A 12,645-nucleotide genomic window follows, 5' to 3' on the forward strand; every position below is an offset into this window, starting at 1 on the left:
GTGACAACTTACCATACTTGTTGAAAACAGGGGGACCCAGAGGTATCCGTCATCTGTCAAAATCCATTCTCTCCAGAAACCCCGCTCTTCGTCCAACATCTCGATCATCATCTTCTTACGCATGTCGAGAAGTATGGCTAGATTATCAGCCGACTGTTGGGCCGTAATGCATATCCCTTACTTCACTCACCATCCCGCGTAACGCGAGTAGAGACAAGCACCTAAATGGGTGTGTATCCTTTCTGGTTGTTGTCATCCATGCAGGCTTGGTACAGTGATGGGTATAGGTACAGAAATGTTTTATAAACACCTAAATTGATATATCAACGCCTTGGACGATTCATCACAAATGGATTGAGTACAGCTATCCAAGCAAGCTATCCAATGTCAAAATCGCACCAGTCACATTTCACGCAAACGTGGCTTGCTGAAAAGGAAATCATTGCCTAATTTCATTGACGGGGAAGCTATTATCATGCCCCACGGGTCCAGATTAACTGAAGAGACAATCGAGATGTGGGGGATTGTTGACTGAGAAACAAGATACCGTCAGATTCTGTGGCGAGCTGAAAACTTGCAGGAATATGTCTTATAACAGGGTTTCAAAAGAGGAGACCTGTGGAATATGTGACTATATACGGTGGAAACTGATTAAATTCGCTTGAGCTTGTGCAGTCAAGCCACCGCAAAGCAGCTTTCTATTTGTCCATTTTACTACTCAAACTACTCAGTAGCCATCAAACACAATAGAAGGCCTACATTGACATGAGATTTGATATCCCAGTTGCCAACGAATTCCATCAGTTTCTACGGTACCAAGGTAGATATGCATGGGATGTATGAATATCCTTGGCGCCGACATCAAAACATGGCATTAGGTTAGAGAAAGGTCGTTCACAGAACGTTGTAACGTCAGTGCATGCGTCAAACTTCCCGTCCGTTAGTTCGGACTAGCTCCGGCGGGCCGCTGCAGCCACAGCCTGCAGTTATCATCCGAAAGGGTCTGGGAGTAGAGGTAGAGTACAACCTGTGGTGTCGTGCGGGGAAATGAGACAACTGCACCCATCACCACCTCCAGCTAGCGGAATACCTTCTTTTACCCTGTAGGGATCTGTCACTTTTATCAGCTCTTGGCTTTTTGCAGTTTTGGGGCGTGTTGAATATGCACTTTGTTTCCCTTGATCACATTCTTTTCTCGCACCTCATTTCAATAACACGAAGCTGAGCACGGCGCTTGATGCAAGGTAGGAAGGTCTAGACAATCCAGTCTTGGAAATGATATGCTGGCTGCCAGTTATTCAGCCAGCCCTCTAAAGATCCGGACAAGACGAAGGTATGATCATTGGTGGTCACAACATGGCAGATGAACATCATATGAGCATGCACATATTCAGGGAACATTATCATCCAATCATTGAATTCATTGAGCAACTTCATACCCCTGCTTTCCATTGCCCTATCACATCGGGGTCTGGCATTCGCTCCCAGTTGTGGCGTTGAGGAGATTTCCCTCAACCAAGTGGTGCAGTAGACTAGAACGAACTCTGCAACCCCCGCTTTAGCTGACTCTCTGGTCTACTCCTTCGAATCTACAAACTCCATCTTGAGATTATCGGAGCCAGCGTCGGTGAGCATGGCGCCAAGAGCCTTGACAATATCCTCCTGACTTGTTGGCGAGATGATGATTGAAACATCGTCCGACGTCATGTTCCACAAGTAAAACTTGCCACCTGAAGTGAAGAGAAATTGATCCCCTCCATCGCTCAGGCTCAAGCGCATAAGAGGCGTGGGGTTATCCAAGCCTCGATACGCAGCTGCTTGTTTCCCTCGCACGCCGTCGGCCCAGTAGTAGTCGAGGTCCATCTCGTCAGGCTCAGTTGTCCACCCGTCCGGTGCGTTGATGGTCTGGAATGAGATGAAGTTGTTAGGAACGGGAGTAATCCAGTGTGGGATGGACAGGCTGAAGAGTTCTTACAGATGCCATTGCGGAAATGAAGATGGCCAAAGTTGAAGACGTGAGGTCTCAAGTTCGACAAATGTATGGATACCTAGATTTTGACTGTGCGCGTGGTATGGTTGTACAGTGAAGTGCTAATGTAGTCGGTGCCGCGACTTTGGCTGACAGCGGTCTGACATGGTGTATTTATACCCATTCTTGCTACAGTGCCCACCATATGATTTCTTGTGCTTATCTTCCAAGGCCCATTTCAGCCCCAGACTGCGCCACGAGGGTCAATCAACAAAATATATTCATCAACATAACACTTTTATAAGTTTCAATTCATATCTAAAACTGCACAAAATATCATTTCTCTACCAGGACCTGAAGCTATGGACAGAAAAAAAGACCCAGCCAAGCCTGTTTTCTTGGTGATGGGCCTCAGTGTCGGCGGAGATCCCCTCAACCCTATTGAAGCATTGAGTTGGGATTCCACGAAGGTCAGTTTGAGCACAGGTCATATTTTTGGAGTCAACCCTATGTCACCTTGATCAAGTTACTTCGATCGACTATTCCACGTAGCTGATTATAAGGACCAACTAGATCGTTGAATGGATCAAATCCGTCGTTGACAGAGCAAACAAACAACTTCCGCCAAAGGTTTCCAAAGATGATGGCACAACTAAGCCAACAGATCCGCCAGTCAAAGATCCTCCAGGTCCAAGTGATCCAGTGCTCTCAGAGGTGAAACTTGATAGCGGGCAGATCACCATGATCAACAAGATGGCTGAGTACATTTTTGATCTTATGTACGTCAAGTTTCTCCTTCACAAGTCGGCTCTGCCAGCTATATAACCCAACCTTGCTCACACAGAAGTCCAGGTTAGCAGGAAAACTTTACCTAGGCACAGTGGGCAACTTAGGTCCGGCCCATCACTTCTCACGTGTCCTCCGACGCGGCCGGAAAAGAGCCTTTAACGCAAAGGAAGAGGCGTGGGTAGGCCTCAAGTTTCGCAACTTATACGATATCCTTGGCGTGTTTCTCATGGTCGTCGGTATCATTCAGCCAACTGCGACCAAGGCCAACTTCTTTGTTCCCTTGACTGCCATGTACGCCAAGTGGTGCTCAAAGCTGGGTGGTCACGCTGATGATGTGGAACCCAACGAGACTGCTACAGAGCGTCCTGGGCCGTGGCCGACTGTCTATCAGTGCACATGGCTCGCTCCTAAGACTGCAAGAACCGAGGGTGGCTTCAAATTTGAATTCTGTCTAGGAACCTCGTTTGGAGGCTGCGATTTTGATAGAGATGTAGCTGGTGTTGATCTGGACTGGCGTTGGAGGCTCCGGAGTGAACGCGTGGACATGCTCCGAGAGGCCGGTGCATTTGATGCAAAGAAACACAACAAAGCCGGTAAGCTTGTGGACCCAAAACCAGTTGGCAATACAGGCTGGGGCAACTGCGGTGAAGCGTATCCTTTTGCGACCATGTTCAGGTAAGCTGATTCCCTTTTTGTCTTGCCCCGAGCCAGATTCAACGGGCATCAAGATGCTGATGTGAATGGTAACAGGGAAGTTTCTGACTGGCAGCATGTAAGTGGGCTGGCTATTACAAGGTCATTCTTTGTAAGAACTGGGCCTTACAGTTTGCCTGAGATGATAGGGCCCTGCCGAAATTGCCAATATATGTTAAAGAAGCGCTGGAACAAAGAATACGCAACTATCAGAAAAAGATGGGATCCACGCGAGAACATGACATAGAGCTGGATTCAATGGCTTCCATTGAGCAGGGTTTGCATGGAGATTAGGATTCTACTATTCTTGTAACTATTGCCATACCAACGAACGCAAGTATGTATCATCAGTATGAGATTGTCACAGATGAACGTTGCTTTTTCTTTCGTCATACAATCACACCCCAAGTCCAATTGCGTGACATAAGAAGCAGCAGTCATCCATATCCCAAACATGACATAAAATAAATAAAAGACACAAGTGGATTTTCCAACTGTGGCATGGAACCTACCTGTCAGCGCAAGGCTAAAGAGGCACGAGCGAAATCCGTTACAGCGAAGAACCATTTAATTGCAACAAGTATTACGACGCAGCTGAGAATGTCACAGGATAATGAGCGTATAGATAAAGTATATTGGTATTTTATCCTGAATCTCTTTTTAAGTCATCGGTCTAAGTTGGTTCTCATCTATGCGCTAGTGGTCCCGTTTTGCTTGACATCTTCCTCAAAGTCGCCCAGTTCTTGAACTTTTCTAACAACCCTCGCAGGTGATCCGACAGCAACACTCCACGCAGGAACATCCCTAGTAACAATAGAACCTGCCCCAATAGTACATCCATTTCCAATTGTGACACCTGGCAAGATGGTAACACCGCCTCCAATCCAGCAATCATCGCCAATCGTAATCGGATAAGCATATTCGATATTGGCTCTTCGACTGCTAACCTCGGTCTCGTGAGTTGCGGTTGAAATCATAACATTAGGTCCAATCATGACTCTGTCGCCGATTGTTAGGATAGCAGAGTCCAAGACTGTCAGATTAAAGTTGGCGTAAAATCTCTTGCCGACAGACATGTTGGGTCCGTAGTCGACTCTGAATGGAGGCTCGATAAAAACTTCGTCGTCCGCTACATGACCGAGAAACGACTTGAGCATCTCGGCTCGTCTTTTCGTGATGGTCTCAATGTTGAAGTCGTCGCCTGTGGGGAACCATGTGTTGTACTCATTCATAGCTTTTCGAGCAGCAAGACGAGCGTTGGTAAGTTTTGGGATGAGTGAGTCGTAACTAAAGCAACTCTGTAAGTACAACACTATGACATCAAGGGTTCGTGTTACTTACAGCATGCCCGAGATCATCCTCTCGTATTGTTCACAGTGGGGAACATTGGCCAGCTTCGAAGCCTTCTCTAACTCGACCAAGTTCTTCTCTTGGGCCGCCATTGTTGATTATTCACTTGAGATGAAGCGATTGGTGAGATATGTAGTAATTGAAGATTGTTTAAATAGTCAATAGAATAATATGAGAATCGTCATCTCTTTTATCAGAGTCTCCTCAATACCAAGCCTCACTACTGCGTCCGAGACCAAACCGAATGGGGTAACTCTCCAGAGTCAACATCTCCGACTCCGAGTCCGATAATGTGGGACGTCGGCTCGTTAAAAGAAGAGGTAAGCATGCTGCGATTGTAAAAGCTCACAGCAAGTCTACAGATAATCGGATTTAGTAAGATCTCTCCATAAAAAGGTAGTCGGACTTACGTATTCCATCCAAGGAACATTGGACCAGCCATGAGGATTCGTCCGCCGCGCCTCCCAGACTTTGGCCAGAACTTCTGTCATTGCTAGGTGCTGAAAGCCTGTAGAACTTTTAATGTTGTCGATGCATAGACTGATATAATGCATTTGATGTGGAGAACAGTTATCAGCCCCAGCTAAGAAGAGCGGAAAGAGGAGACGTTTGTAGAAGACACTGTTGGAAGGCATCGTGGCACAGATATCGAGAATTGCTGTGACAGATGCCTTGATTCGGGGGTCGTCGCATGAAACCGCAAAAGGGTCAGGAAAACGCAGTATGCGAAGTAGACACGCATGGCGATACGCCTCCGCCAGCTGTCGCCATTCTTGATGAGCAGTAGGATAAACGGCCTGCTCAGGATCCCAGCCTCTCAGGAACTTTTCAGCGCTATCAAGCAACTTCTCAAATTTCTCAAGTGGAAGATCGCCCGCGCGATACGATTTACCGCCTTCTAGAACTTGGCCGATCTTGGAGAAGATGACTGGGGGACAGCCGACCAAGGTGTGAAGACTTAGACTTCCATGGCCACGCACGCATTCTCGTACGTCTTCTGGGTAGGAAAGCTTTTCGGCACCACTGAAGCCTCGTAGCATGTCAAGCCTGTAAGTGTTAGTCAGGTCGGTGAAAGGGCTCTTGAAGGCCTTACCAGGACAGTGCCGATATGAGAAAGATTCCTGCCTTGGATCGTGTTGAGATGTCCACACAGGCCATTCTTCTGCAGAGGAACGACACCCCGGTAAGATGAGCGCCATGTGTTGAGACACCAGATTCGCAGATCTTAGGTCAATGTTAGCACGTATGGCATACTAGAAGCACAGGAGTGCTTACATCATGCAGTACCAGCAATAGAACCATTGCCAGGAGATATTCTTCTTCGCTGTGTGAAAGACCAAGAGTTTCTTCTTTGATCAACAGGGACGCAACTGATCTTATTGCAGACAATCTATATCCGAGAGACGCTGTGATCAAATCTTGACTATCGCTGTTCCCAGTGTTGTGCATGTGGCATAGTGTGAGTCCCAGCAAAGCGTAAAGAATGCCCTGATGCTTATACGCAAGTGGGAGAATATGCTCCCTAAACGGGTTGTTCAAGCCGGTGACATGGATGGCCAGATGTTCACTCAGTATCTGATCGACTGATTCAAGCTTTAGTAAATACTGTTCAATATCCGTAGGGGAATCTTACAATAGTAGATGATGTGTTGGTTCGCAATAATGTCGCTCTCGAGGTCGATATCGCTAACCGCTGTCGGAACATAATCAATTTGCGCAATTGACAACTCAAGGGGTGATTCAATGGACGTCAAATTAGAAATCGGTGACAGGAGTACAAAGTCTGAGGTATCAAAAAGTGGCTGTTGAGGATCAAAGATGGACAAGTTCTCATCAAGTGGTTCGGTCGAAGACTTCTGTGACGACTCATCTGACGTCGCTGTTCGGACTTCGATAGTATCCTGAATCTTATCCTGTTCTTCCGTTTTTCTGGAGAATACCGTCAAAGCATCCTGAAATTGAAATCTCGGAGGGTAACCCTCGCATGGAAGTCCTTTGATACGACATCTATCACAGATGGGCCGTTTGCGATCACATTTCCGACATTTCTTACGGCATGTACCGCAGGCAGGATCTATAATTTAATTTAGCAATGAGTTCAGCCACATTTAATGCAGTCGATGTATGTTATCCATGCTGGATGAGCCTGATTGCAGGGCTGTTTACCTTTTCTCCGCGCTGTCGGACGGGTCGACACAGGCTTATCGAGGCGTCCCATGGTGCTGTTAGTATTGCCAAATACGGTATAGGAAGTTAAAGAAGAAGGTGACCAAAACGGTATGAGTCTCAATTTTATTGCGAAAGAGAGAATACCTGGAAAGCTGGTCTCTTTTACAGGGTTTCGAGCTATGTCCGATTCCCGATTTACTAAAGCCGATTAAGAGAAGTCCGTCGCTATATCACTACCTACAGATCAACCTTGCCCAGTGATTACGTACATTTATTAGGGCTCATCCATACATTTTTTTATCTTGAGTACTGATGATGTTTGGCGATGATCAAACAGCATTGGACAATGCCCTTTGACTTAGATGATTGGGGGCCAACAGTACAAGCATAATTGTTTTTGCTTCTCCGGCACTTGTCCGTTCAAAGTGCGAATACTTGTAACACTCAAGGCTTTTCCATGCATATCCAAGCTCCTATGTGACCCAATATTTTCGACATCTATAATTAGACACACTAGATCAGTGTCCACACATCAAACTTGAGGGTGCACTTGGCTACTTCACTCTTGCACAAAGAAAGGATCGGTGTTTCCATTCCACTACATTTCATCTTCGTTTTTAGCCCATTGCTTCTCACTATGGATGATGCAGTTCGAATAAGCGCCGAAACGTTTCGTTCTATATACGAAATAGGCTTCAAGACCTGGACTCAACTTGATGCCAACATCGAGGAGAAATCTATGCTCCCTCCACTGTCCCAAGTTACTCAGGAAATCTGCCACCAACACCCTGTCTTGACTCGCCATCTCAAGCTCAAGATTGATCAGATGGGAGCTTTCGCTACTGGTGGATGTATCTGGAGTTCTCATCGAACGAAGTGCGCTCACGCAATGCCACCATTTAGGCAGCCAGTGCGCATCAAAGTTGCTGCAAAGAAACCGGTGTCGTTGTCGATGTCTGAACCAACCGAGGACCGAAACACAGTATTTCCGTGCTTCATACGAGATCAAGACTATATATCTGTTCTTATGCTCGCTTGGGCATATATCCTTTCCTCACGCTGGACAGAAATCATGCCTGGAACTTGCTCTCTTGCCTACACCGACAGTCAAGCAATATCTCAACAAAACGCGACTGTAAGTCAAGGCAACGAAAACTTCATCAGCGTTCAACTCGGCCACGTGAGTCCGGAGGAAGCTCGGTGGTGAGCCGCAATTCTTGCTCCTGGCCAGGGTTGGCAAGCAAACCTGGAATATGAGCAGCAAACGTTTCTAGCGCCTTGGTCAATCGACGTACAGAAAGATTTTGAGTTCCTGCTACTGCATAGCACAGATCCTGCAACTAATCGACATTCTGCCGCAACTTTCTCAGACGCAATCCATTATCTTAACCGATTTTGCGCACGACATGTAGTCTCGGATCAGAGTCACGCTGCGCTAGCCGCTGTTCTTCTACTACCTTCCATGGGTACGCTAAATTCTTTGCGATTACCAACACCCAGTAGTAAGATGGGCGTGCCGCATTCCGCACTGGGCTCTGTATGCGAGGGCCTACAAGACGATTGGATTCACAGAAGCTGTTACATAGATAAGCTTCTGACTCTGAGCTGCAATACTAGAGGCATACGTCCTCTTCTTTTGAGCATCTTCTATGAGCCTAACATTGAGTGCAACGCTGTCACACCGTGGCTACAAGGAACTTTGGCAGCAATCAAGCATGTGGCCGGTGACAACTCATACCTTGTTGGACGTTTATGCATGGAGCGTTCACCGCGGGTGGCCTTTTTATGGCTCGGTTGCATCATACTCAACATACAGAATGAACTCCTTCGAGAGGTTTATTTTGGACAAATACCTATCGATCTTCCCTCTGCCTCGTGGTCCAGAACGATACAGTCATTCATCCAACAGCGTGTTTCCGACCCTCTTGTAACAGATGGGTTGATCTTGCGTGCAGACGAGTGTCGACTCCTGTTCCTTTCCCAATCTGAGCGCCACACTCGACTTCCTCTGTGCCAATGGACGCCATTCGGTAAGACCACGGTTAGTGATGTCGATTTGGAGGTCCGACTTCATCAGCAATGCCAAGACCACTGGCTGCAGTATGAAGGCATCGAATGGGAATGTGAGGACGGCCATGTTGAATTTCTCCCGTTGCAAACAGGGGACAGCCAAACCATTCCTAGCAAACCACCTGTACAACCACTCACACAGGGATTTACTACAGATATCCTATGAAGGACTGGACCGAGATCGGGAGGCTATCTCAGAGAATGCAACGCGAAACATATTTGGCTGTTTGCGCGTGGATGGCTACGGACAGGGTGAACAAGACATATGGAAATATGAGTGGTTCGACATGTCTGACTCTGACGACAATGATGTCGACGAGGAGGAGACAACATCTTATGCCTCGGCCCAACTATCTCCTCGAGTAGAGTCCTGGGTTTTCGACATCTCGCACTAGAAAGGCAACATTCTCTTACCTTGCACTTGCGTGATGTGCTATGCTATTTTTATTACCACGGAAGTCTTGGTAGAGTTCAGATGCTCCGTGGAGGCGGGATTTGCTTTGCTGTTATAAAATGCAGATTCTTCCAGGATCATCCCTACAGTCATGGGCTATAAATACCGCAACCACTCCGAGCTATCGTGGGTTCAAGATATGCTGAGCGATCCGACTTGTCCATTTGAACCACGGAACAATATCTACAACTTGGATCGGTGATAAAACACTAGGCGCAGGATCCTTTAGGTTCATTGTCACGTCGATCTCGCATGCTGACAACGTGCCAAGGTCCGACGTTGTAAGGATGTACAGTGCTGAGAAGGACTTCAGTCAGTATGCAGCCACAGACTGTACGCTATGAACAACAAGAACAAGCCACTTGGTTATCATTGTTCTTCCCCGGCTGCTGTGCTACCCGATGCTGATGATATGGGGGCTAAAAGACAACACTGGGGCTGACTTAATTTGTCATTGTAACTTGAGCGTCATTTAACTACTGCACTTTCGAAAGACCAAACCGAGTTCTGCTCGGATTCCGGAACTTGCTATCAAAGAATTACATGGAATTTTTTTTAACGTCAGAATGGTATTAGTTTGGAAAGGTCAAGGACGCCGCTGAGTGAGACAATTCGCCCCGAGGTTAAGAAATCATCTTGATAAGTAAGCTAGTCCGAGCCTTAGTGTTGGTCCCCGACTTCATTTTAATCTCCCTGTCCGTTTTTCATCCGATCAAATAATGCTAAAAATAATATCCAGACCGGACAAGTCTAGTGAAGCATCAAGTTCAAGTTTCAGTACAACACATCTCCTGCGGGGAGGTTTCCAACGCCATGTAATACAGCCATATTAAACTTCCATTATAGAACACCAAATAAGCAGCCTGTCAGAGTGAAACAAACATCGAATATCCAATAAGAGCTTTGCAACGTAGATAAAAATAATGTTTCAATCACTTACCGTCTTTCCAACAACACGTTGTGGCGCAGCCAGGATCTGGGGGCTAGCGTATAAACCCGCTGACATTTGTCAATGCCGAGAACAATGTCAGCATAACTCGTCTAAGCCCAGTTCATGGCCAATTGGAAACATCTTTTCAAAAGCCGTGCTGAGTTTGACAGGTCTCGGGAGGAAAGACATCCGGGAATCTTGGTCGGGCTGAGTCGCGATGCGTGGTTTTGTTACTATTCCCAGCTGAGGTGAGGCGGTGGCATGGTGATTAGAGATACAGATACCAAAGTTAATATTAGGCAGTAGATTTGATAGAGAGTTAATTTTGTATATAAGGTAATGATATGTTTGCTTCAGTTGGCAATATCATCATCACTTCACTACAACACAAACAAACAAACAAACAACTCTATAACTCGTTATTCAATACAACAACAACTTACATCCATCTTCTCTTTAAATCACAATACAGCAGCCTCAAAATGTTCTCCAAGATCTTCTCCGTTTCTCTCCTCCTCGCTGCTGCCGTCTCAGCAGCACCCGCCTCAAAGACCGTCCGCTCCATCCCCGACAAGACCGTCACCCTCACAGGAGTAACTCACTCTGTCAACGCCGGTCTCGGTGGTCTTCGCTTCGACCCCGACAACGTCGTCGCTGAAGTCGGCGACGTAGTCGAGTGGCACTTCCTCCCCGCCAACCACACCGTCGCCCAGTCCAGCTTCGGCGAGCCCTGCGAGCCTCTCGCTGATGGCACTGGTTTCTTCGCCGGCTTCAACTTTGCCACGACCGCTGGCCAGGCCCCCGATGTTTTCCAGATTGTCGTGGAGGACAGCAAGCCTATCTGGTACTACTGTGCTCAGCAGAAGGGCAGCCACTGTCAGATGGGTATGGTGGGTGTCATCAACCAGAACTTTGACAACCAGGACTTTAGCCTGCGCCGACACAAGGAGCTTGCTGCTTTGACTGGTGTTTCTGTCATTCCTCCTGTTCAGCAGGGTGGAAGTGTTATTCCCAACCCCAACCCCAACGGTGGCTTCTAAAAGGTTATCGTGATGGAGAAAGGGTCTAGCTAGTCTAGCTCTTTCTTTGATATGGCTTCCTAGTGAAGATTGATAGAGTATGGGTTACTTAGTTCTTGGTTACAGAATAGCGTTTTGCTTTCTATTTTCTTCATTCCTTTCGAGATATATATATATATATTTGATTCAAATAGAACTCGTTCTTTTACCTGACAGTCTACGGTTCCTCCATGTCTTAGTCAAGATCTCTTGTTATCCGTAGATTCGTTTTTTGCTTATAACTACCCTGTAGATATTCGACAACATCTCTGTCACCTATCATCCCCTGGAAGATTGAGGGTGTGCGGAGGGTGCTTCCCGTTTCGGAACATGCCGAAAGATGCCCCATTTGGATGGAGCCGTGTCCATCAATTTCGTTGATAAATCCGCTCCATGTCCGACTCCGACTCTGGTTTCATTCCTTGGCATAACCAGGTTGTATTTGTTTTTATAGCTTCAGGGAATCTCCTTTTGTCAAGAACCGTTTGACGTGAGGTACTTACTGCGTTAGATCACGCAGGACATCATCGTGGAAATAGAACACCACCAAAGTTAGTAGAGATGCATCCCCACCACGGACCAGATCACCGTCTTGGCCATACCATCAACCTAGTCAAAGAAACTTCCGATGTGTATAAAGTTACCAGGAATCCATCATCGGCTCCTATTTTTGTTACTTTATTTTCCACTCTTGCCACTTAACCTTGGACCCTTGATGCAAAGATCTACGATATGACCCCAGAACGATCTGGACCCTGAAGCCACCGAATCTTTAAAAACAAAAAAAAATAAGTAATTTATTTGGGAATGTTTCGTTCCTGCATCTGAATAGCTAGCCATGACCGCAACTCTTTACCGCTTCCGAGTCCTCTACTGCAGACAAAGCTGAAGCTGACCGACACAACCCCCCAAGTGACCCGAGTGTCTGGGACATGACCTGATTTTTGTTGTCACTGCTGACTTCCCGCGTGCACTTGATACCTCAAAAAAGAGAGCTCCGTGGTTTCGAATAGGAAAAAGATGACCGGGAGAATCTATTATTGGTTCCGTCTCATTCCCTCGGATACTGGACCCTGGGAGCTTAAGGAGACTATCCCTTTTAAAGTCATCGCTAGACAGCATGATTGGTCCACGTGTGGGCTTGTTCGTTCGATCCTGACGT

The 12,645-nt window shown here is 46.8% G+C and overlaps 6 protein-coding genes across 6 annotated transcripts; 3 read left to right on the forward strand and 3 right to left on the reverse strand.

The window, feature by feature from the left end:
- Nucleotides 1–1,402: 1,402 nt before the first annotated feature.
- FGSG_07824 (uncharacterized protein) lies at nt 1,403–2,105 on the reverse strand. The gene is made up of 2 exons (XM_011329347.1): nt 1,976–2,105; nt 1,403–1,905 (listed from the first exon to the last, which is right to left on the reverse strand). The coding sequence occupies exons 1-2, from the start codon at nt 1,982–1,984 to the stop codon at nt 1,576–1,578; spliced, it is 339 nt and encodes a 112-aa protein (XP_011327649.1). The 5' UTR covers nt 1,985–2,105; the 3' UTR covers nt 1,403–1,575.
- Nucleotides 2,106–2,984: 879 nt separating this feature from the next.
- FGSG_07825 (uncharacterized protein) lies at nt 2,985–3,630 on the forward strand (the record flags this gene model as incomplete). Its single annotated transcript, XM_011329348.1, has 3 exons — nt 2,985–3,433; nt 3,509–3,530; nt 3,601–3,630. 3 exons carry the CDS (start codon nt 2,985–2,987, stop codon nt 3,628–3,630), a joined length of 501 nt encoding a protein of 166 aa, XP_011327650.1.
- A 510-nt stretch (nt 3,631–4,140) lies between these two features.
- FGSG_07826 (nodulation protein L) lies at nt 4,141–4,893 on the reverse strand (the record flags this gene model as incomplete). The annotated part of the gene is made up of 2 exons (XM_011329349.1): nt 4,141–4,738; nt 4,793–4,893. 2 exons carry the CDS (start codon nt 4,891–4,893, stop codon nt 4,141–4,143), a joined length of 699 nt encoding a protein of 232 aa, XP_011327651.1.
- Nucleotides 4,894–5,157: 264 nt separating this feature from the next.
- On the reverse strand, nt 5,158–7,019 carry FGSG_07827 (uncharacterized protein; the record flags this gene model as incomplete). Its single annotated transcript, XM_011329350.1, has 4 exons — nt 5,158–5,848; nt 6,077–6,125; nt 6,435–6,875; nt 6,968–7,019. 4 exons carry the CDS (start codon nt 7,017–7,019, stop codon nt 5,158–5,160), a joined length of 1,233 nt encoding a protein of 410 aa, XP_011327652.1.
- Nucleotides 7,020–7,607: 588 nt separating this feature from the next.
- On the forward strand, nt 7,608–9,435 carry FGSG_07828 (uncharacterized protein; the record flags this gene model as incomplete). Its single annotated transcript, XM_011329351.1, has 5 exons — nt 7,608–8,105; nt 8,135–8,150; nt 8,302–8,436; nt 8,590–9,093; nt 9,155–9,435. 5 exons carry the CDS (start codon nt 7,608–7,610, stop codon nt 9,433–9,435), a joined length of 1,434 nt encoding a protein of 477 aa, XP_011327653.1.
- Nucleotides 9,436–10,907: 1,472 nt separating this feature from the next.
- FGSG_07829 (uncharacterized protein) lies at nt 10,908–11,465 on the forward strand (the record flags this gene model as incomplete). Its single annotated transcript, XM_011329352.1, has 1 exon — nt 10,908–11,465. One exon carries the CDS (start codon nt 10,908–10,910, stop codon nt 11,463–11,465), a length of 558 nt encoding a protein of 185 aa, XP_011327654.1.
- Between the last annotated feature and the right edge of the window lie 1,180 nt (nt 11,466–12,645).

Source organism: Fusarium graminearum, chromosome 4, assembly GCF_000240135.3.
Source record: "Fusarium graminearum PH-1 chromosome 4, whole genome shotgun sequence".
In the NCBI taxonomy this organism is placed as follows: domain Eukaryota; kingdom Fungi; phylum Ascomycota; class Sordariomycetes; order Hypocreales; family Nectriaceae; genus Fusarium; species Fusarium graminearum.